The 23,176-nt window shown below is 43.0% G+C and overlaps 1 protein-coding gene across 2 annotated transcripts in view; it reads right to left on the reverse strand.

Moving 5' to 3' along the window:
* Positions 1 to 2,896: 2,896 nt before the first annotated feature.
* IKZF3 (IKAROS family zinc finger 3) overlaps positions 2,897 to 23,176 on the reverse strand; it is a 206,836-nt gene continuing 186,556 nt past the window's right edge. For both annotated transcript variants that reach the window (XM_030221341.1, XM_030221340.1), the window contains 2 exons: positions 18,422 to 18,550; positions 2,897 to 4,640 (listed from right to left, as the gene is read on the reverse strand). In XM_030221341.1, coding sequence (XP_030077201.1) covers positions 3,946 to 4,640; positions 18,422 to 18,550 — 824 coding nt within the window. In that variant the 3' untranslated portion in view covers positions 2,897 to 3,945. The remainder of the gene's footprint in view (positions 4,641 to 18,421; positions 18,551 to 23,176) is intronic.

A 23,176-nucleotide genomic window follows, 5' to 3' on the forward strand; every position in this document is an offset into this window, starting at 1 on the left:
GGGGAGAAGAAATAGATGAAAGGGAAAAATCAGTATGTTAGAGACAGGTGTAGTGAGGGAATGGAACAAGAGAGGAGAAAATAAAAATGGACAGCAGACACTGGAAAGAGAATTAGCAGAAGACAGACAAGAAAGCAGAAAAAGAGAAACTGGGGCCAAGATGGAAAAACAAAATGTCCAGACAACAAAGGTAGAAAAAGTGTTTTACTTTGAATTTATTAACTGGAATATATTAACTTTGGGATATGTACATCACAGATGGCTTTTGTATTGTATTCTGTGGCATAGCCAGATGGTTGATTTGGGGGAGGGAGGGGGATTGAGCCCAAAATGGGTGGGCACCAAATTTTCTTCCCACCAGAATGCAAAATATAAGTACTTGAACTGGTAGTGATCCCTCAAGCCACACCAACTGAAACTTCCCAGTCTGGCAGGCAGAAATTTCCAAGCTCAGCAGTTGGTGGTAGTATCCCCAAATTGCCACTGTCCTTCCTCACCCCACCACCACGTATGTTCAGATTTAATGAATGTGTGAAGAACAGGTGGGGGAGGGGGGGGGGGCAGCAGCAGCTCTGAAATACTGCTACAAGCTACAGAGCTTGGAGAGTTCTGGTTGCTGGACCTGAGGGAAAGGAGGTGGTCATCAGCTGGCGAGGCTTGGGGAGCCCCACCAGCCACAGCAAGGGAGATGTTAATTGGGGGGGGGGGGGTCTAAGTCCTCTCCCCCCCCCCCCTCGTGGTTATGCCACTGATTGTGTTCAGTACAAAATGAAGTGCATTTCTATTTTTATTTCTCCAGTGTTGCAGTACTTGCCAAGTTTAACTTCTTGGAGTTCCCAGTTCGGTTTTGGTGTTCGTATTTCTAATCTGTGATCCCTTGTTCTGTATTTGGTGAAGGTCTGTCTGTGTATTGTGTGTGAAGAAGTCATTTAAGGTTGTTTTGTGTGTAGTAGCAATGATGGGTAAGGGAATTGAGGGAGGAGGCCGGGAAGAGAGGGGATTGGGGGTCCCCTTCCTTAATTTCTGCCCTGGGCCCCAGCATGTCTAACACCAGCCCTGACTCTATTGTTACTTTGATCTGCTCTGTGACAGACACAGGTAGTGCTCTGTCTTGGAGCTGGCTCCCTCTTTCCAGGATAAAATTCAACAAAGGAAATTGTGTTGCCCCTTTAGGGCTAACAGGTCCAGGGACCTGCCAGGGCATGAGAAGGGGTAATTTCCCTTTTAAGAAAAGGGGAAGATGTTCTAGAAGAGGGTAGATAAGCTTGCAGCACTAGCAGGAAGCAATTTCCGTATTAGGAGAGGCTAGGCTGGACTAAGCCAATTGTCCTAATTGGGAAGAGGACCCAAGCTCCCTGAGAGACGGAAGCCTGATAAGCAGGGAGGGGCTTGGAGTTTAGAGGCCTTTAAAAAAGCTCCCTTGCACTAGAGGCAGGCAGGCCAGTAGGCCGACCTAAGACTCTCCAGCCAGGGGGTAGGTCTACAGATGGACACTTGAACCCAGATGCACAAAGGTCCCCGTAAAGAACTGCTTGGTATTTCCACCTCAGTAAAAATTACCAAGTTGAAAATACCAAGCAATTCCCAAAGCAAATTGCATGCAAAAGCAGAAAGCAGCTTGGTAGGAGGGAAGCCAATCGGTCATCAGAGTATGAGCAGAACAGCCAATCGCTAAGCGTGGCTGCTCTGCACATGCTCTGAACAGCGCCTGCTATGGGTTTCAGTCACGTCCAGGGTATAAAAGGTACTGAGCAGCTGACCACCAGAGGGATTAAGGCATGACATCTCCTTAATCCCACAGTGGTTGCTGTCCCCTCCGTTGCCCCTGAAAGTGAAACTGAGAGGATACCAGACTCCATCACAGCTTTAAGTATTATGGGCATTCTTAGCAAAGCAGGAGCAAGTCTGAGGAGTAGTCTGGTTAGATTAGATTGTATTAGATTAGACTGTATTAGATTGTAAGCTCTTTGAGCAGGGACTGTCTTTCTTCTATGTTTGTGCAGTGTTGTGTACGCCTTGTAGCGCTATAGAAATGCTAAATAGTAGTAGTAGTAGTAGTGTATTGGACTTTAAACCAAGGGTCCAGCTTCAATTCACACTTTAGCTCTTTGTTTTTGTAATTGTGAGCCTCCAGGAAAGAAAAATACCTATCAACATCCGACCTCCCCCCCCCCCATATACATACCCCCATCATGCCCACCCTGCCTTCTGCCCTACATTCACTAGCCTCTACATACCCCACCTCACCTTCTCTCTGCCACCTTCCAAGGCACATCTTCAGTTACTTCCCCACACCCTCATGAGTCATGGCACACTATCAGGCTTGCTGTACTCCCAATACACACACAAAACTTGCTCTGCCCCAACCTACTCTCCATGGTACACATCAAAGCTTGCTTTTACTTCCACCCTCACCTAAATTGGCATACCCCAAGTTTGTTATGCCCCCCCCACCATAGTATTTATTTATTTGCTGCATTTGTACCCCCCATTTTCCCAGCTATTTGCAGGCTCAATGGAGAAGAACCGCAGGGTGCTAAGTACAAGTTCTACACTGCGCAAGTATTCACTCCCCCTCCCCCAGGAGTATGCACATTTATTTTTCTCTTGAGATTAAAGTCCTACTTTATTGAATCATGTTAGATTATGTGGCTGTTTCTGTCATATCCAATGTGATCACTGACACAAACAAAGCTGAAGAGAAATTTTGCCACAATAGAAGTAGCACTGGAAGAATATGAGACTTATAAGAAACCTCATGGCAGCAGGATTCCAGTGTAAATATTTAAGTCCAGGGCTTCTCTGTCAACAAATGTTTTTACTGCAGAATCCTTCCTGAAAGGTGAAAAAAGATTGCTTTCTTTACCATGTTTTAAGCTTTACATACTTGCATAGCCAGCGGGTACAACAAATTACTTTTAATTTAAAAAAATAAAAATATATATTTTAAAACTTTCTGCATACTCATTATTATACAGTTTTGATCAAACTGATTCCTAAAAGCACAATCTTTAATCTACTCACCTTTACAGGTTCTATTTAAGAACATACGGAATATTTCAATTTCCACAAAGCATAAAATTATGCTACAATCCCTCTTCTAGTCATATTCTTAGCAAACATATTCCTAACTAAATTTCTACAGTGGAGGGGAAAATGCAAACTCACAGCCCAAGAAGAGAAGCACACAGGTATCTGGGAAAGTGGATACAGGCAGCCTTAAAATGAAAGCAAGAGGTGTCAAAGTCTATCAGCGTTAGAACCAGGTCTGTGGGAGCTGAACCCCCCCCCCCCCCCCCCCCCCACACACACACACAATATTATGCAATTTCCTTCACTTTGTCTAGGAAGGAGCAGTTTGGCACCCTAATCATTTTGAAGTGTTGGGGCCTACACCTATCAGGATGGTTGATGTACTTTACTCCGCAGGGCCTACCCCTCTAAGATATACTATAATCACACAGGCTTGTAAATAATTATTCACACTACATAAGGTCTGTGTTAAAACAAAGAGAGAACGTCTGGGCTGACCTGCTTCCAGTTTGCAAGAGCACTGGGTTTTATTTTTGGAATGAGTCAAAACAAAGTTGAGTGTACTGCATACCGTCCTGGACACTCCATCCGAACCCCAAGATGTGCTACCATACTGCAACAAGAAAAACAACGATCTAAAAATACAAGCACAAGCTAATGTACGACCAATGGGATCTGAGCACCTAGCATGGTCCAGGTGTTGATCCTTTTGAGGCTGTGCGTTCTCATAGAATATAAAGTGGCCCTGGATCCATGTCCCCCTTCTCCTGATGTGAAGGTGGCACATGGCAGAGTAATTCCTTCTTCAGAGCCTGCTGTAATGGGGCAGGGATGGCTATATATGCTACAAACTTTGCCAGCTGCAAATTAAAAAAAGTTTTAGTTTGCAAGCAAGGTTGCTTATATTTCATTTTATCTGAAAAGGGCCCTGTGCTCTCCCCTTGCTATATGTGAGGAAAACTCGTATCTGTCCTGGCTTCTATAGCCACACATGTTACACTCAAATGGGTCACGGAAGCCATGGCAGCCCATGTGAATGGTGAACATGACATAGTCAAGGAAGAGCACACGGCAGTGGTCACATCGGAAGACCCCTGTCACTTCTCCTTCCTTACTAATGACTCTTATGGTATCCCGGGAGGAGACTACAGATGGTCTGATGTCGTATGGCCTATGTATCTCTTTCATAGCCTGCAGCCCATTGTGTGTTTGAGCGGGCAACAGGTGGTTCTGCTGGTAGGCAAGGGTGTGACGTTCCTCATGGCTGCTGTCTGTGTCGGTGGAGTCTTGCCCACTGTGGTTGGGAGAGAGTCCTCGCTCTGACATCTGCTGTTTGTCCTTCAGCTGCTGACTGCTCTTCTCTGTGTCCTGCGGGGTACCATTGGACATTTCAGAGCGGGTCAGTGCTATGGGATACAGACTGCTGATAACAGGCACCATCTCAGAGGTGGGGGTGGTCTGTATAAGGGGGTGCAGGGCTTCACCCCCCAGGTAGCTGATATTACTATTTATGGCTTGGTCCATAATGCGGGACTGTGCAAGGTCGCACTCCTTCTCATACATGAAACTTCGGTTGTAGTTCACTTCAAAGCAATGATGCTTCTCACCTGTGAGGGATAATGATGGAAAACCAGCTTAAGTGCATGGCAAGAAGATTACACCTGAGCCCCCTCTGGTACACACTGATCCCATGTGTTTTTATTTAATCAGACTGTACGACCCATCACATCACCACCACCCTAGAAATGCAAACTCAACTAATAGTAATACCACCAAAATAGCAAAATGGTTTTGAAAATAGATTTTAAAAACTGCAGTCTGCTAAGAGAATTCCATAAACAGACAAACCCACAGAAATGTGATCACACAGCAATTTTAAACTGTGCCTTCCCAGCTGTTTCTATCTCATAGTATCACAGATAGTTCCTAAAATACAATGAAAACTGCCCCTGCTTCCCACACAACTGTCTTAAAATATGAGGGAGAGCTGATAAGGGATTGTTTTACTGTGCTTGGTCTTAAAACTTGGAACCATAGTTACTTTAAAGAAATACACATTTCTGGAATATAGCGTGCTTGCTGTACAAATATGAACCTGTTGTAGGTGGCCCGGGGGCTGCAACTTGGAGGGATTGAGGAATGTTGGGGTGCAGGGTCCCCAAGATGAGTCTGGGGGTTGTAGGAGTTGGTTGGTCACCTACACATCTTAGTGTAGGCTGGGCTCCTATGCTGTATCCGTATGCTGCCCTAGTAAAAGAAGTCACAACCTGCAAGGAAAGCAGGGTTTCTCCAGCACTAGTACATCTATGAAAAGATGCCCTCATCATGTGGGTCTGTGCCTCAAGTGCTTCTTTATTGTCTGTCAGATGATGAAGCATGAGCCCAGCAGGTGTCAGAACCAAGACAGAAAGGGGCAAACATACTTAGCAGAGTAAAAGGTCATGGATTTGATAGCTTCCCTTTCTGTGGTACAACCCAAGCAATTTACATTTATTATATTCAGGTATTTTCTCTGTCCCTAGTGGGCTCACAATCTATGTTTTGCACCTGACACAATGGAGGGTTAAGTGACTTGCCCAGGGTCATAAGGAACTGCAGGGAGAATCAGCCGACTGCACTAACCATTAGGTTACTCCTCTACAGAGTGAGAAGGGGAGGGGGAAATAACAAACAGTGCTGAAACACCAAGGTCATCAGTCAAGGCCAGAATGCAGCTTTTAAAGAAACACAGATATTTTTTTTCTTCATCATTAAAAACTGACATTCAGGGTCCTGAGTGATGATGCCAGCAGGCTGGGTCTGGCTCATGGGCTGTAGTTTGCTGTCCCCTGTTGTACACAATTTTCTATCTCATGATCTATGATTAAAACCTGTGTTGCTATTTCATTAGATAAAAAATGTTATACAATATGGCAGTTTTAATCCTAACTGGTTGAGTTAATGTTGTATCTACTAAACAGAAACTGCAGAAACAAATTATTGTGAATTCAAGAAAGACGGTCAAAACAAACTTAGAGTCAGGTCTATCCTGTGATTTCCTGGCATTGTCTCAATCATAAAACCACAAATCCTCAGCTACTTATAGAGGAAGCACTGAAAATGTTTTCGAACTGGGAGGATGGTTTGCACAAAGTTTAAAAACAGACTGCTAAAAAGGAAATGTCATCTGGGAGGAAAGAATGAGGGCAAGGGGAAAGGGGGTATTCGCGGGTTGGGGGAGAGGAAGGTAAATCTAAAAATGTGAAAAAATGGATAAAGTAGACCACAGTATGATGGTAAATGCAGCTGTTGTATTGGGTTATACTGTACAATGTCGAAAACTGGGACTTGCACTCATTTATCTGTTTATTGTATTGATGTGATAATGTTGTTTATTGATTGTACAGCCATGCTGTTGGCAGTTTCAATAAAGAGAATGGGGTACGTAAAAGAGAAATGACTGTTTTGTGTTTCAACAGAAGACTTGATCCTCGGCGCCTCCCTGGACCTAGGGTAAGCACTGAACCAGTCTTATTCCATTCTCTTTACATTTGAACACTATTTCCCAATGGCTGCAGTGGAAAATATATGTGTACGTGGCTTTCCGTAAGTGAGGAGTACAAGAAATATATACACATATTTACATTATGGATGACTGGAAATAATTCACATATGCAAAATATTCAGAAAGGCAGATCATGAAATTCCTGCGTTACGGTAACTGCATACTATGGAGTAGTCATCACTTTCCAGTTATGAGTCACTGAAGCTCAAGTTATATCACACTTACTGGAGAGTCAGTCACTCACGTTTCTTTCAAAACATACGCTGAGTAAGCCAGTAGAATAGAAGCACTCTTACTCAGAACAGCATTTTTTATCCAGCTTCAAGGTAGAAGGGAAAATGTGCAGGTGATTCACAGAACAAGCTCCAAACAAGAGAAAGCCACTCTATGAAATGAAGATACCACTGCAAAGAATCTCCGCTACTGTACAAGTCACACCTTGATATGTTGCCTGAGCATATTATACCTTCTGCACTCCAGTAGGCTTTGCTTGGAAGAAATCAAATGTTGAGGCAAGTGCTACAGTGGAAATGAAAGACTGATACAATCTCCAGGAATAGGAGTGAGGTTCATTTCTGTCATGGTATGCACAAAACTAACTCCCATTTGGAGACATTACCCTGGGAGCACTGTCAGAATACACATGTTGTCAGAATATGCATCACTAGCTTGGGAAAACCTGGTGTTCAGGAAGCAATCTTCATTCCATTTATTTCGGGGGCAGACATTACTGCCAAAGTTCTTAAGCAGTGATTCCCAAAATGGGTTCTGCGGAACCCTAGGGTTCCGTGACCTCTCTTCAGGGGTTCCTCATTAGTGCAAGTTCTAGCTAATTGGGGCAGGAGATTGCTGCAGGAGATTCCGGCAGCCATTTTGACTGAGAATTGCTCTGGCCTGCTCTAGACCACCAACAATATAGTGGGGCCCAGGGGTGGGAGGCCAACGTGTGGGAGAGGGGCTCCTTGTATTGGGGGAGAGAGGAAGAAGGGGGAAGTGAGGTTCCTTGGTGTATGAAAAATATTTTAGGGGTTACATCATAGAAAGTTTGGGAATCACTGGTCTTAAGGCACAGCTAAAGTTTCTATGTGACTCAAATCTTAACAAACAAGGTTGAGAAAGAGAAAAGGCTGTTGCTCTCTAATGGTATTCAGTCTTTGAGTAGGTGCAACTGAATCCCCAAGAGATGGTTTCCCTTTTGTGTGCAGAATAAGGTGATGGCTGTTACTCAGTTCATATCGTCACATATCTACCACATAACTAACTCTAACCCCTGCAGGAGATTCCTGTGCCTGTTGAAGCGCAAGTCTAAATTTCACCCTTAACGTAAATAAATCCTAATAATAATGTGAATCATTTCACTGTCTGAATGCAATACAGTACATGGATACCTTGAAGCACAAACATCAGGGTGCCCTCAGTAGGGGGGTGGGGCAGGGAAAGTCCAAGGGAGGATCTGGACATTTTTGCATGTGGTGGTGGGGGTAGGGGGACAAGGGTCAGGGAGCTACATGAAAAAAAAAACAATATAAAAGTGCTAGTTTGAATGGTGGTGTCTATTTTGAATTAAACTCTGATGGCAGAATTGCCGTACATGCCTTGACTAACTTTATAGTTTCCAGAAGTTAAAGGCCTCTTTTGAACGGCAAGTCCAGGTGGGGTGTAAGATAGTTAAGGACAGGGGATAAAGGTGTGGTTCTAGAATTTGCCTTTCAGTGAGGAATCTTCTGCTCTCTGCCCTCTCTGGTTTCTACAGGAGCTGTCTGCATCTACCCAGTCTCTGGCTTTCAGTTATAGACTGGTTCTGAAGCAGAGTTCTGGTTTCCCACAGTTTCCCCAAGCCCATTACACAGTTTGTACTGTCATCACTCTTCTTTAGATTCCCAACCACCAGCAGGTTTATTTAGCCTCCTAGGAAAACCTATTCCTTTCAATCTCTCTCCATTTCAACAGTCCCTACCTTGATCAATCAGTTTCCCCTTAAATCTAAGCTTTTCTATAAGTCTTTTCAATCCCTCTTGACTGAGACTGTAAGTTCCAAGCAGTAGGGACTGTATTATTTGTTCTTAGTCACTTTATTTATATCTCTCAATTTTGTCAGTAAAATGCAATGTACATCCGGTAGCTATATAGAAATACTAATAATAATGTTCCCACTGTATCCTTCCTGCATGCATTGGCAGAGGTGATACAGAGGTGCACAGGGAGATAGGATCTGCCCATCACACCTTTCTGGTGCTTTCTTCTGCTACGATAGCCTGTTTGTTATGGTAAAGCAATGTAATTTTGCACAGTGAAGTGGGAGTTTACTATAACGGAATCCATTTGGTAGAAAGAGATGAATACTTTCTAAGAGAGAAGAAAACTTCAGACTCTTGGACTCAGTGCCTCTGCTAAACTGCAAGTGTGGCTTGGGGTGTCACTTTAGTTGATTTGACATTTCAACCAGGCTTCTGACCTAAACCACAAAACCAGCTCAGGTCACAGCATTTTACACTTCTCCCCAAGTCTGTATCCTCCACCCCATACCCCATCTTGAGCTCAGAATGGGGGACGGGAACAAAACTCATGTACCATAAGATCGCCCCTTGAGGCTTGTACTTCATGACGTGTGTGCTGTAAGAAAACTTTCCACAAAGACCCTGTTACTGTAACTTTTAAACAGGTGCTTAAGTACACTCAAATTTTCTACCTTCCATTCTCACAGAAGTTCTCCCTGAAGCATGTACATTAGTAGGGTTAGTATGTGTGTGTGTGTGTGTGACACCTGCACAGCTGCCACCTGACCTGTAACGATTCCGTGGTAGGTGTGTGTGTGAGACGGTAGCACTGCTGCCACCTGTACTGTAACTGTTTCGTGGTAGGGGTGTGTGTGACGCTAGCACTGCTCCTGCATGTTGTAACTGTTTCATGGTAGGGGTGTGTGTGTGTGTGTGTGTGTGAGACGCTTGCAGTGCTGCAACCTGTGCTGTACCTGTTCCTCTTGTTCTATAACTTGGCATCTAAATTTAAGCACAATTTGCACGTTTAAATTATAGACTACCAGTCCTTATCTAAGGAAGTGTGCTTGATGTGCGAAAGTGCTAGCTGCCCGTTCATCACTGTTCTGTAAATGATGCACGCCACTAGCTTAGCGTGTAAATGCAAGGCGGCGTTTATAACGGAGGAGCATGGGTGGGACTCAATTTGTGCTGCCCAGTTACAGAACTGCCCTCTATGTCTGTGTGGAGACACTTGCAACTGCTGCCACCTGTGTGTACTTGTTTTGTTGTGAAAAGACTTGCATCTGTATGTGTGACAGATAGATGTGTAGTCCATGTTTCATGTCTTCTGTAGCACAATGAAGAACATTGGCTCTCAGCTCTATCAAGTGTGATACTTTTCATCAGCACTAAATTCACAACAAACCTAACACCAATATCTGCATTTTGGTTGAAATAAATGCATTGCTTTTCCCACTCACACAGTTTTAAAGGACCAGAAGAAGTGAAAGAAACCCCATAGAGGTTGATCTTCCAATCTCAGATGCCATATTCAGTTAACGTCCCCTTTCTCGGCAGGTGCAGTTCTGTTTTACATCCTGCATGGAGTGTGACAGAGACTCTGAAGCATAATGTGAATTACCCTCCTTGCCACGGATCAATGATATGCACATCTCATTTACAGTATAAGGGTCTTTCTATACTAGAAACAGGTAGTGAAACCATTCCTCTGTCTCTGTTTCTTCCACAGGCAGAGCCAGCTTTAGGGTAGAGTGAGCAGGGTGGTTGTCTTGCCTGGGGTGCCAAGGGGCGGCACGGTGAGCCATGAACGTGTGCAAACAGGGATAGCATCAATCCTTCCGCCAACACCCACTCCCAACCAGTTAGGAAGGGTGGTACCATCAACACAGCCATTGGAGCTAGCAAATGAGGCGGCTGCCCTGGGTGTCATGCAGCAAGGGGTGTCAGGCAATAATTTTTCCCTTATCTCCCTCCTTCTTTCCCTCAGTTCTCCACCCTCCCCATCTCTCAGGCTGGATGGGTTTGATCCCAAACCTGATCCAATACCCATTGTATCCCTACAGGTCAACAGCAGAAGACACATTTAAACTGATCTAACTTCATGCTCCCTCAGGGCCAAACCTCACAATAAGAGCTGTGGGATTAGGTCTTACAGCAGCAAGAGATAATATTAGATTAAAAGTGTCTCTTGTTGCCGACCAATACGGGATGCATGACGGAAGGGGGGATCAAGAGTGTGGTAATCTCATTAGGATCTGTTCATCTTGGGAAGATGGGGAGGGGTTAAAAACCAAGGGTAAGAGGGAGTTGGGGGAAAGATCTTGGGAAGGACAAGCTCGGGTGAGAAGTGGGGAAATAGCATTCGGAGGGAGGGAGGATGTGAGCAAGAGGGAAGAGTATGAGGAAGCAAGAATCTGTCTCTTTAGAGGAAAGGAGTGACAAGGGATAATAACTTAAGGCTGAAGAGGTTAAGATGGGGTGTAAGGTCCAGAAAGGAGAGGCAAAGGGGGGAACAGCATCTGAGAGGAGGAAGGCTGACAAGTGTAAAGAGGGTAGAGTGTACTGCCCCAATAGTCAGCCCACAGGACCAGTGGTTTTAAAAGTCGCTGCACTCATGAGCTGAATCTAACCCAGTTATTCAATGCAGGCCATGACTAAACACCAGCGGTGAATACTCAGGTCAGCCGCCGACCCAGAAGTTATGAGGGTGTCAGTGATGTTCACTGCCAGCACCCACAAAGTTAAATGGGCAAAGACTGGACTGTCTCTTGAGGAGTTCTCTTTGACTGGTTATCTTTGCAGGCACCGACACTGAGTAAGACTGGCTTCTGCCTGACTCCACCCATGGACCACCCCAGCACTAACTGCTCAGGGACACAGCAGTCAGAAGGGATCTCCAGGGGCACTATATGGTTCAATGCCGGTGAATATCTGAGGACAGCCCACTGAGCAGGGTTTAAGTAGGCAGACCCTCTCCTACTCACTTAAACCCCATTGAATATTTACTCCTATTAATTACTTAAAAGTAACTAATACTGTAAAACCTCTGTCCAAACTGCTAAACTAAATACTGTCTTAATAAATTATTCATGCTGTATTCTTAATAAGTCATCTCAATTACAGTAATGCTTTCTCAAGAAACAACTTCATCTCTGACCTCAGCAGTGCGGCTCGCCAACATGTATCTTTCTTAACTGGCAAGACTTACGCCCCCACATCGTCATTAGTCATTATGGTGATTATTTACTATCTTTATCTATTAATATCTTTTCCTTATATAGCAAACTTTATTCAATTTAGATTTTTCTTTAAATTTTTAGAAAAATATACTCATCTTTTAGATGCAGATTTTTGGCTAGGGAATGTCTTCCAACATAACCTATATTTCGCCTTATACAGATAGCTGTCTCAAGGGAATTCCCTGCTGGATGGCTGCTGTTGCTGCCACTCTGTATGTTTGATCTTCAAGGCCCTGCCCAGAGTACTTGAAGAACAGGATGACCCTCTATACACCTCCAAAGACAATAAGGTCTTCCCAAGGGGTATCCCTAACCGCACCCTCTTCAAAAGACATTACACGATGTGATACCCGCAAGCGAGCCTTCTCCGGAGCAAGACTATCTCTACTTCAGGAAGCAGGTGAAAGCTTGGCTCTTCAACCAGGCCTTTAAAGGAAGAAGTAACTAACTTGTTAGTCTCACTCACACACACAAGGATTGACTCAGGCTGCACATACTGCAGAGGGACATGTTTATCCACTCCTACCCTAGCTGAGATAATATTTAACCATCTCTCTGACCGCACGTGCAACTTTCTTCAAATCAGTCACCTTACTTTCTAATTCTTCCTACTTTCTTACTCATCTATATGTTACAACTTTGCCTTACCCTTCACTACCAATTACCCAGTAAAATAGCACTTAATGTCTCCCCCATTACTGTTATCATGCCTCTGCCTCTCTCAGTGCCACAAAGGGTGACATTTCCCCATGAAGTGCACTTGAATATGTAGCATTGTGTCCTACCACGCACAGGGCTCTTATTCACTAAAAAGAGAGATGTCAGGTCCAAGAGGACAGTACATTTCAACAAATTCAAAGTCACAAGTCAACTTATGCATAAGAGGTTTCTAGGTGCAGTGATACCAAATTTACAGAATTTCATGCCACGTGAATTGAGATGTGAACTAGATTATTTGAGATTTAGGAAAGCTTTGAAAACTTGGCTATTTGTGAAACACATTACATCTTCATTTTTTTCAATTACTGTAATTGCTGAAGTGAGCAAATTATTCCGTGGTTTTTCTTACACCTTTTAATGTAAACCATTTTGAGCTTTGTGGTTAAATGATATATAAATATTATGTTATTATTATTACCAGCAAAACTACATAGTAGACGATGGCAGATAAAGACTTGTATGGTCCATCCAGTCTGCCCAACTTGATAAACTCATAGCATCTAAGAAAGATAACTCTGTACAGGGAAACTGACATCTAAGTCTGCCTGTTTACACCTACACAAATATTTTCTAAAAGGCCTGGTGGGCGCTGAGACTTTTGTAAAATAAGTATAGTGCCACTGAATATAGGACTTTTCCTTGTCAATACACAAAAGATAAGCAGTGTCATAGTGGGAACATAATCTGCTACAAACGAAGTAGACTGTATAGCAGTCTGTTTCCTACTAACTGGTGTGTGAGGGGGGGATACTAATAGGAGGAAAAGGTCTCATAAATCACCGGGATCCAGGGGCGTAGCTACGTGGGGTCACAGGAGCATGGGGTCACAGGGGCATGGGGCCCCGTAGATTTGGCCCTGCCCCCCCTCCCCGCCAACCCCCTCGACCCCCTCTCCCGCCCGGTACCTTTGCTGGCGGGGGTCCCCAACCCCCACCAGCCGAAGTCCTCTTCTCCGGCGTGTTCGCGTTGCTGCTCTGCAAGGGCAGGCTTCTGTTTCTGTGAGTCTGACGTCCTGCATACGTGCAGTACGTCAGACTCACAGAAACAGCAGCCTGCCCTTGCAGATCAGCGACGCAGCCGCACCGGAGAAGAGGACTTCGGCTGGCGGGGGTTGGGGACCCCCACCAGCAAAGGTATCCGACGGCAGTAGTGGGGGAGGGTTGGCAGCAGAAGAGGGGGTCGAAAGGGTTGGTGCTGGGGGGGGGGGGGTCAAAGGTGGTGGTGGCGGCAGGGAGGTCAAAAATGGTGGTGGTGGGGGGTTGGCAGCACCGGGGGGGGGGGGGGGGGGGGGGGAGGGAAAGAGGCTAAAATGTGCCCTCTCACCTCGGGCTCTGGACCCCCCCCCCCCCCCCCCCAACCGAAGTCTGGCTATGCCCCTACCGGGATCTATCACTGAACAGTAATCTTGTAGTATATCAATCCCTTGTTTGTGATTATCAATAATCATAGACCTAAAAAAACCTCCTCCTTCCTTAATGTGTGCTATAGTGTATATCAAACTAAAGCGTGTATATTTGATTTCTTTTTTTCTATCTACTTATAACCTCCTCAACCCAAATGACTGACAGCTCAGCAAGAACGTATATTGTTCCACTTATCTTTTTCAGCTCAGCCGGTTAGAAAAAAAGAAATCAAGTATACAGTGATAGATCCCGGTGATTTTGAGACCTTTTCCTCCTATTAGTATCCCCCCCTCACACACCAGTTAGTAGGAAACAGACTGCTATACATTCTACTTCGTTTGTAGCAGATTTTGGGCCCATCAGTAGACATATGAAAGCCATTACAGTTTAACTACAGTGGGAACATATACATCAAAATGGCACTGTCTGTGTGTATGTGGTGCAGTCTACAAATTTGTAAGCACAGGGGCCAATATTCAGTCGGTGGCAGCCGTGGAACTGGAAATTAAATGCCATGCTGTATCCAGCGATCATCATTGAGTTTCCAGTTTCATTTTTGGTCGCCAGAGCTTAACTGGTTAAGCCGATATTCAGCACTGTTAAGCCTTTAGCGGTTAAAGATAGGACTGCTATTTAAGTGGTCCTATTTAACCATTAAATCCAGCGATGTACATTGGTCCTAACCGGCTATATAGTGCAATATGGCCAGTTAGCCGCTATACGAGAACCACGAATATTCAGCGAAGATAACTGGTTATCTTCTGTTGAATATTCACAGCTGGTTAAATGCTATTTAAACGGTCAGTGGCCGTTGCTGACCAGAAGAGGGGGGGGGGGGGGGGAGACAGTGGCTAGCAATTAGGGACCCTTCCTCAGAAAAGCACGCTTTGACACACGTCCAAGCCTCAAAAAGGCAAAACTGCCACTGTATATGTGTACTGCTGTTCTAAAATAAGGAATACAGGTGTACTGCAAATGACCACTCAGAACATACCTCCTTCTGTGTTCTACCATCTAGATCTGTAATTAGCGCTTTTCTTATATGCCACAACTCATACATATAACTTCGCTTTTTGGAGGTGTGAATGTGCAAAATTGAGGATGGCAAGGACATATCAAACTTGGGTATAAATATAAAGGATCACGTACAATATAAAATGAGTTTATCTTGTTGGGCAGACTGGATGGACCATACTCTGCCGTCATTTACTATGTATATATGACTCCTAAATCTGCCATAAATTTGACCAATATGTGACATCTAAACTGAATTAAGGCACTAAGAGTGATGCATGGGTTCGGACTTTGGTCCTTCTTATAGTTGAGGAAAACACTGTATGCTCATGCATACATGAATATAATGCTATATGAAGGCTGATGCTCAAAAGCACTTATGCAGTCAACATCAACCGTCCAAATGTTTCTTTTTTTAAAAAGAGATACGTAGATGATCTATGCATAACTCTGTCCATTTTATCTGCAAATCAGACAATATTATATATCCAGAAAATGGGAATGATTTAAAGCAGGTTCACAGTGGGACAAAACTCGTATGCATGTGGCAAAATGCTTACATTATTAGCCCTATTTTGTACAAGACACCTAGATCAGTAAATGGCTCATGCATGCACAACTGCAATATTACTTTATAAAAGACTCGTGGAAAGTGGAACCTTTAATAAAATACATGCAGCATCATGGACCAACTATGCATACCAAAAGAAACCATTTTACAAAAAAAAAAAGAAAGAAAGAAAGAAAAAAGGCAGCATCACTCGGGACTCTGCATGTGCAAATAATGCTACTTACATGCAGAAGTGGTGATTCTATTACTTACATGTGTAAATGGCATCTTTTACAAAGCTACACATCCAAGGAGCATAGTTATCAATGTGGGCTACTGTTAAGATGTGCTATTTTACCACTAACTCGTGTTATTTTAGCACAGGTCCCATTTTATGCAATGAGACCTAGTTACTAAAGTAACACGTCTCTAACAGTATCCCATACTGATAATATAGAAACATGCTATCTATGCAGAAGTCTGCTATAGGATTGACACCACATTCGATTATCAATGGATTTCAAAAGCAGGTTTGCTTGGAGAATAGACTTTGTACGATTCTACTGATGAGGAGGAATACAAATTCAGAGGCATTCGCAGAACGTTTTCAAAAGCACTGATCATTTTCCTTCTAGCAAAGAACAAGTATTCTGGTATACTTACTACTATTAAACATTTCTATAGCGCTACTAGACTTACGCAGCGCTGTACAAATTAACATGAAAAAGACAGTCCCTGCTCAACAGAGCTTACAATCTAATTTGGACAGACGAACAGACAGCTAGGGGTGGGGAAATTGCAGTGGTAGGGGTGACAAGTGAGGGTGTTGAGTAAGAGAGTCATGGTTAGGAGTCGAAAGCAGTAGCAAAGAGGTGGGCTTTAAGCCTAAACTTGAAGACAGCCAGAGACTGAGCCTGACGTACTGGCTCAGGGAGTCTATTCCAGGCATAGGGAGCAGCGAGATATTTCCCCACCCCTAGCTGTCTGTTCGTCTGTCCAATTTAGATTGTAAGCTCTGTTGAGCAGGGACTGTCTTTTTCATGTTAATTTGTACAGCGCTGCGTAAGTCTAGTAGCGCTATAGAAATATTTAATAGTAGTAGTATACTTAACTTTTACCCTCTCTAATAATATTCTGTATTCCTATTATTATGTAAGCCGCATTGAACCTGCTTTGAGTGGGAAAGCGCAGGATACAAATGTAGTAATAATAATAATATCCCCCAAGGCATCCAATTAAGGATCTATCTTTCAAAATTCTAATTTTTGCAAATTCAAGGTAATTTTCAGTACATGAGAGGTAAGCACAACTTCCCTCCCACACCCAGGCCCAAACCAAAAGTTAACCACAGTTAGGTATGACTCAAAGCAGGTGTAAGTCTGATAGGAAATGTTCCAGAATATAGATGTAAAGCTATATACAGAACTCATGTATACCTTGCTAATAAACCGGCTAAAGATATACTACTACTTATCATTTCTATTAAGTGACTTGATGTGGCCGCTTACAATAACCAGGGATATTCAGAAGGGAATAACCAGCTATCCCCTACGGAATATCATTGGATAGTCAGTTAAGTGTCATTTAACCGGCCAGGTGACGTTCCTGGCTGGTTAAATGGTTTTGAATATTGGGGGGGGGGGGGGGGGGGGCCTCTAAAATTTTCATTCAAGTGTGCATGCTAATTTATGCATGTAAATCAGCTTTTTGCACATGGAAATGATGTTTAACTTTTCTAACATCACTTACTACTTGTCCAAATGCCAAAGAGTAAATTCAGATATAATTCCTAAATATACAATTGGCTGTTCAACATTATACATGGATTTTCAAAGCAACACATAAATTAAATACAGCTAACATTAAAACGGTGTCCATGATAGTGAATATTTACCTAATGATTGTTTTTCTTAGCACAGTCAAAATTCAACCATTCCCAATTAAATAAAAAATAGAGAAGAAAAATCATTTTTATGCTATTTAACACACTGTAATTATTTGCTATTAGAAAGAATAAAAATGTATTTAATTTATTGACCTATATAGCCTTTTTCCCAATTAGGGGAAAAGGTTTGCCCCAGATCTGTGTCAAATATGGCCTTCAGCTGTATGATGGTGTAATCAATATTCTGTGATCACCTAAGTTTGCATAATTTACTCATTTTACATACAATTCAGTATATCTTCCTTCAGTCATGACTATACTGTTATTACACACAAAAAAATGTTTTCACTCAAATTTTAGCAGACATGTTCTTTCCAAATAAGGGGACAATCTTGTGGCATCTAAACTTGCTTATAATTGCCAAATTGTACCATCAACCTTTAGTGAATAAATCTCTTAACATCCCAGACCCTCAGAATATTTAATAAACTGTTCAGTCTCATCCTTAAAAATTTGCAGTTCCTTGTGAAATTGTAGTAAAACACAGGAATAAAGAAATTATACCATTTTTGGCATCTCTGCATTGAAAGTTGCTGTGGCTACCTCCTCTGAAGTACAGTGTTTGCTGTGCTAGAAAGGTTTGCAAGCTTATAACGGAGTAACAGTAAAGGTTTCCCGCGCATGCAGGCACTTGAAAATGTAGAAAAAGAAGCATCATTTTTAAGACTACACACGCAGAGCATGCAATCAGATATTCACACCTTTACCTTCTTTACACTAAAAATGTGCATAACATATGCGTGAAGCAGCTCTTACAAACCAATCTAGGGTTATGGCAAAAAAACACCAAAACAAAACATTTTAGAAGCCTGGATGAAGACTAAGTTCTTTCGGTCTATTATGGGTCAGGCAAGGCCTGTTATAATTAATACTCTGGTCGTTGGCTCTCCATCTTATCCTCCTCCACCCCCCCCCCCCCCCCCCCCCCCCACCCACCCAACATATCTGCACAGAGTAACACTTTAGCTCTTACCGATGAACTTCTGAGGCATGGAGCTCTTTCGTTTTGCAACATTGCTGGCAAGCCTGTCCAGGACCAGAGCTCTCTCACTTCCCATCTCAGCTTTGATGTGTCTTGTTTCCTCGCTAGCTGCTGCAGCTGCTGTAGTTTTGCAAAGATAGAAAAAAAAAAAAAGACAAAGAAGATGGGAATAATAAAGTAATGAAACAAACCCTTTGCGTTCCTCGGAGCTCAGAAGGAAATGGTTAGCAGCAAGAGCTGAGAAACAGGGTTCAGTATATTTCACTCTTTGCCAGTGCTGTCTGGGGTACTTCTGGTAGCTGGAAGATAAACCAAAACCAGAATCTTTATTAGCAAGAGGAAGTGTATGACAGAAATGCAGGGATGTGGTTGGTTACAGAACAGAGATGGAGACCCAAACATATACCCTGACTTTCACATTGACTGAGAAATGCTTCGATATTGCTCCAAGAACATTGTTTCACAGCCGGTTGCGGCCCTTTCTCTGGGATTAAACCCTTATATAAACTTTATTCCATAGTCCTGTGTGCCTCTTTCTGTGGGAGCAATTTTCATTATAAGAATATTCCTCTTACTTTTATTTTTATTTATTAGGATTTATTAACCACCTTTATGAAGAGATTCGACCAAGGTGGTGTACAACAGGTTTAGCTTAACAAACAACTTACATTGTGTTAACAATGACTAATGTCACCATAATGGCACCCTTAAACAATGATGTAAACTTGGAGATGGGCAAATTAAATCCTAGTAATAGTGGTGATACATTATCAGAAATATACATTTTGTGCATATGAATTACAGGCTTCCTTGTTTTTGTGTTGAAGAACATACTGGTACTTTGTCTATTAATGATACAAGAGAGAAGAATTACTTGAACTTTTGTTTAAGGATTTGAACTGGTCTATATGCTGGATGCTCTTTTGTTTTTGTCTCTCTCATTGTACTTTTGTTTTGTTCACTTTACCACTTTGTTAAATACATATCCCCCCCCCAGAAAGATACATATTGAAACAGCACAGTAGAACATTCATGTAACAGGAATATGATAAATATGAACAGTATACCCCCCCCCCCCCCCCCCCCCCCCCCCCCCCGATATTCAATGCTATTCAACAGGCCAGGAAAGGCTCCTGGCCAGTTAAATAGCATTTAGCCAGCTAATCTCACTCCTTTCCCGCTTTGTTCCTTGAACTTCCTCTGAAGGAGGCAGCCTCCTGTTGGGACCTTACTTTGGGTTCTAAATTTATGAGGCCAGACTCTGGCCCGGTTCCTCCTAATACAAACCCAGCCCCTGAACGATCAGCTAAGACCCCCTGGCACCATGGAGGGCTCTACCTTTTGAAGCGGCAGGTATGTAAAATGGAACCTACCTGGCGATGTTTCCACAATGAGTTCTCTCTCCACCATTTCAAGCTGGTGGCTGCCCATTACAAAAAAACAGATTCAACTGGCTAAGTGCTCCCACATCCTCAATTCCCACAAGAATTCCAATGTCCTGCAAGGCATCTTTTTAGGATAGTCTCCCAGCTTACGGAAAAGCCCACTCCCTCTTCCTCCCACAGTACTCTCCTACCGACAGCTGACTCACTTGGCAATTTCTTTGTGGTCAAGATTCACACACTTCGTCATACCTTAGTCTCTCCCAATCCCTCTGGTTTACCCGTAGATCTCCTTCCCCCTGACCCCTCCCTTTCACTAGCCACAACTTCAGTGTGCCTTCTATTAGTTATTTTTTTCTAACCTGCAAAAGCACTTGCATTGAGGCAGCTTGGGCAAAGAAATCATATTAATTTGGTGTTTAACTTTTCAGTCCTGTAAAGTGGAAGAATGCCATCTGGGTTTAATTTGCTCAAATGTCTAGCTTTTGCTAGACTAGAGGTTAGAAAGGTCAGTGAGAAATGAAACTTTCTTTGTCCCTTTTTGAGTGATGGATTGTTAAGGTTAGTTCATAAATATACCACATCTGGATGCCATTCAATCTCGAGGGGATCAGCAAGCAAGGCATACTGCAGTTTTAAAAAGATTAGGCTAACGATGTTTAGAAGAAGATAGAGTAGATATAGATATTCTTGATAATTTAGATTTTGTCTTATAAGGAATTCTGATTTCTGCTTATTTTAGAATATGTTTTATTCTGTTTAATTAATAAGTTCTATTTCTATGTAGAATATCTTTTCAATCCAGTGTCTGACTTTTCAAGTGAGCTTTGTCTGCAGTTTAAGAGGTCATCATCTGGTTTGAATTATCCACAGTCCTAGCGAGTTCTGTGTATGAAGCTAGGTGAAGAGGTCAGGACAAGTCAAGTCTTCTCCTTGATTGATTAACTAAATGTAGGACTGGTCTTCTGAAAGTAATAACAAACCATGTCTGTGTGCCATTAAGCAAGACTGGCCCCTTGGCCCTTAATGAATGCCAGAACCCAGTTAGTATGAAGTTGACTGGGAATATGAGAATTTAATAATAATAATAAAATACAGGAGATAGGTGCCACATTGTCTAGTTTGAGAGGCCCCAGGTCATAGGTCAGTTTAGGAAATATCTCAAACCTATGTAACTGATATTTTTAAGTAATGTGTAAGTAATAATTAGTTCAAGACAGGGTAATCAATCTATTCTTTACCATCTGGTGAGAAAGGGGGGCTAGAGAGGTGTAGGACCCTATATAACTGAGAGCAGAAGCAGCTTACGTTAGAAGAAGAGAAGGAGCTGAGACGAGAGAGAGAAGACACAGAGAGCTGAAGAGAAGGAGAAAGCTAGAGCTGATGTCCTACTTTGTTTGCTGGCAAATAAAGAAGATTTCTCTCTCATTCTGGTGTGTGGTGTTTGACTCCTGAAGTACCACAGATTCTGCTAACAATAGTGGTAATTCCTGCAACAGCATCTCACTACTTGTTGCCTTGATCCACTTTCCTCTAGCTGGATAACCACAGCTTGCCATGTTCTTGAACCCCTACTCCTCCATCTTGTTTCACTGAGTCTTACTTCTAGATCTATCTTCCTCCTCTGGAAAAAAGCTATTTTCACTCCGGTCCTAAAGTGCCCCTCAGGCAAAGCCTCTATCCTGGGTCCCTACAAACACCTATCTCCAATTTGTGCATTGCTTCCAAATTACAGAAAAACTAGTCTTCGATCAGTTAAACTCCTTTATCAATGGCCTCTCAGTCTTACATCCCAGACAAACTGGGTTTTGGGTACACCATAGCACTGAATCTACTATCATTTCCCTACTCAATGAACTCCACACCACCCTAGACAAAGGTATCGTTCTCTAGTCTCCATCGATCTATCTGCAGCCTTCAACCTTGTGGATCATGCTTTTACTCACACGTTTACAAGCCACTAGGATTAAAGTACTGTCTTAGCCTGGTTCACGTCCTACCTTTCAGTTCATTCACCGTCACTACATCCTGCTCTTAGTACCAAAGTTTCCCCCTTCAATGTGGAGCACCCAGGGTTCTGTACTCTCTCCCCTGCTATTCAATATTTTTCTTAGCCCCCTAGTAGCTCTCCTTCAGGACTTCAACATCCATTTCTACTTCTATGCTGACAACATTCTGCTCATCTTTCCCACCTCTTTTTCAGCCTCTGATCCTGGTCCCCTGAATGCTTCTCTACAGGCCATGTCTGGTTCATTAAACACTCATAAATTTGCCTTAAATCCGGACAAGACTACTGCTTAGGTGACAGGCTTGCACCTGACCCCCTTCTGTTCCTTTAACACTTTTCAATCTCCTTGTAACTCCTGTCTCATCCTTCTGTTACCTTGGAGTCATTTTTGACTCATGGCTCTTGTTTGAACAACAGATTTCTCAATAGGTTAAAATAGGTTTCCTTCAGTTACGCTGACTACAATCAACCAGTAAGCATTTGGATTTTCCCTCTTTGCATACACTTGTTCACTCATTTAGCATTTCACACCTTGACTATTGTAATTCTGTCTATGCCAGGATCCTTCATAGCCAGCTCTGTCACCTCCAATCTCTGCTGCACGATTTCTCTTGAAAGCCAAAATATTCGATCACGTCACTCCTTTGTATCTGCAGCTTCACTGTTTACCTTTTCTTTATAGGCCATAGTTCAAAACTCTGGTCCTTGCTCACAAAATCCTACATTTGGGTTCCTCTCTTATCTAGCACCTGTCATCATCCCTTACACGCCCACCCGTCCCTTTCGCTCACTTGATGCTAACCGATTAGTTCTTCCTTCCCCCAAATCATCCCACTGTGGAATGATTCCCCCCCCCCCCCCCCCCAATCAGAATTTTGCCTCCTCAGATTCAAATCCCTTTTGAAAAGCCACTTCTTTTCCTTGGCTTTTCATGTGGAGGAGTGGCCTAGTGGTTAGGGTGCTGGACTTTGGTCCTGGGGAACGGAGTTTGATTCCCACTTCAGGCACAGGCAGCTCCTTGTGGCTCTGGGCAAGTCACTTAACCCTCTATTGGCCCATGTAAGCCGCATTGAGCCTGCCATGAGTGGGAAAGCACGGGGTACAAATGTAACTAAAATAAATGTTCTCTTAGATAGTCCCAGTGACTGATTGACCTTGCAGAGACCCTGAGCCCATTCACCCATTCAATTCTGGACTACCCTAGTATTTCTCTATCTGGCTGATTGCCTTCTTGTGCAAATGGTTTTACTGTACTAGTTTTACCTGGAGTTCCCTTCTCAATTTTTCTTGATTTTAATTGTTTTGTACACCACTTTGACCTATTTAACGTAAAGGGGATATATCAAATAGTTAATA

The sequence above is a fragment of the Microcaecilia unicolor genome, chromosome 12 (assembly GCF_901765095.1).
Source record: "Microcaecilia unicolor chromosome 12, aMicUni1.1, whole genome shotgun sequence".
NCBI lineage: Eukaryota > Metazoa > Chordata > Amphibia > Gymnophiona > Siphonopidae > Microcaecilia > Microcaecilia unicolor.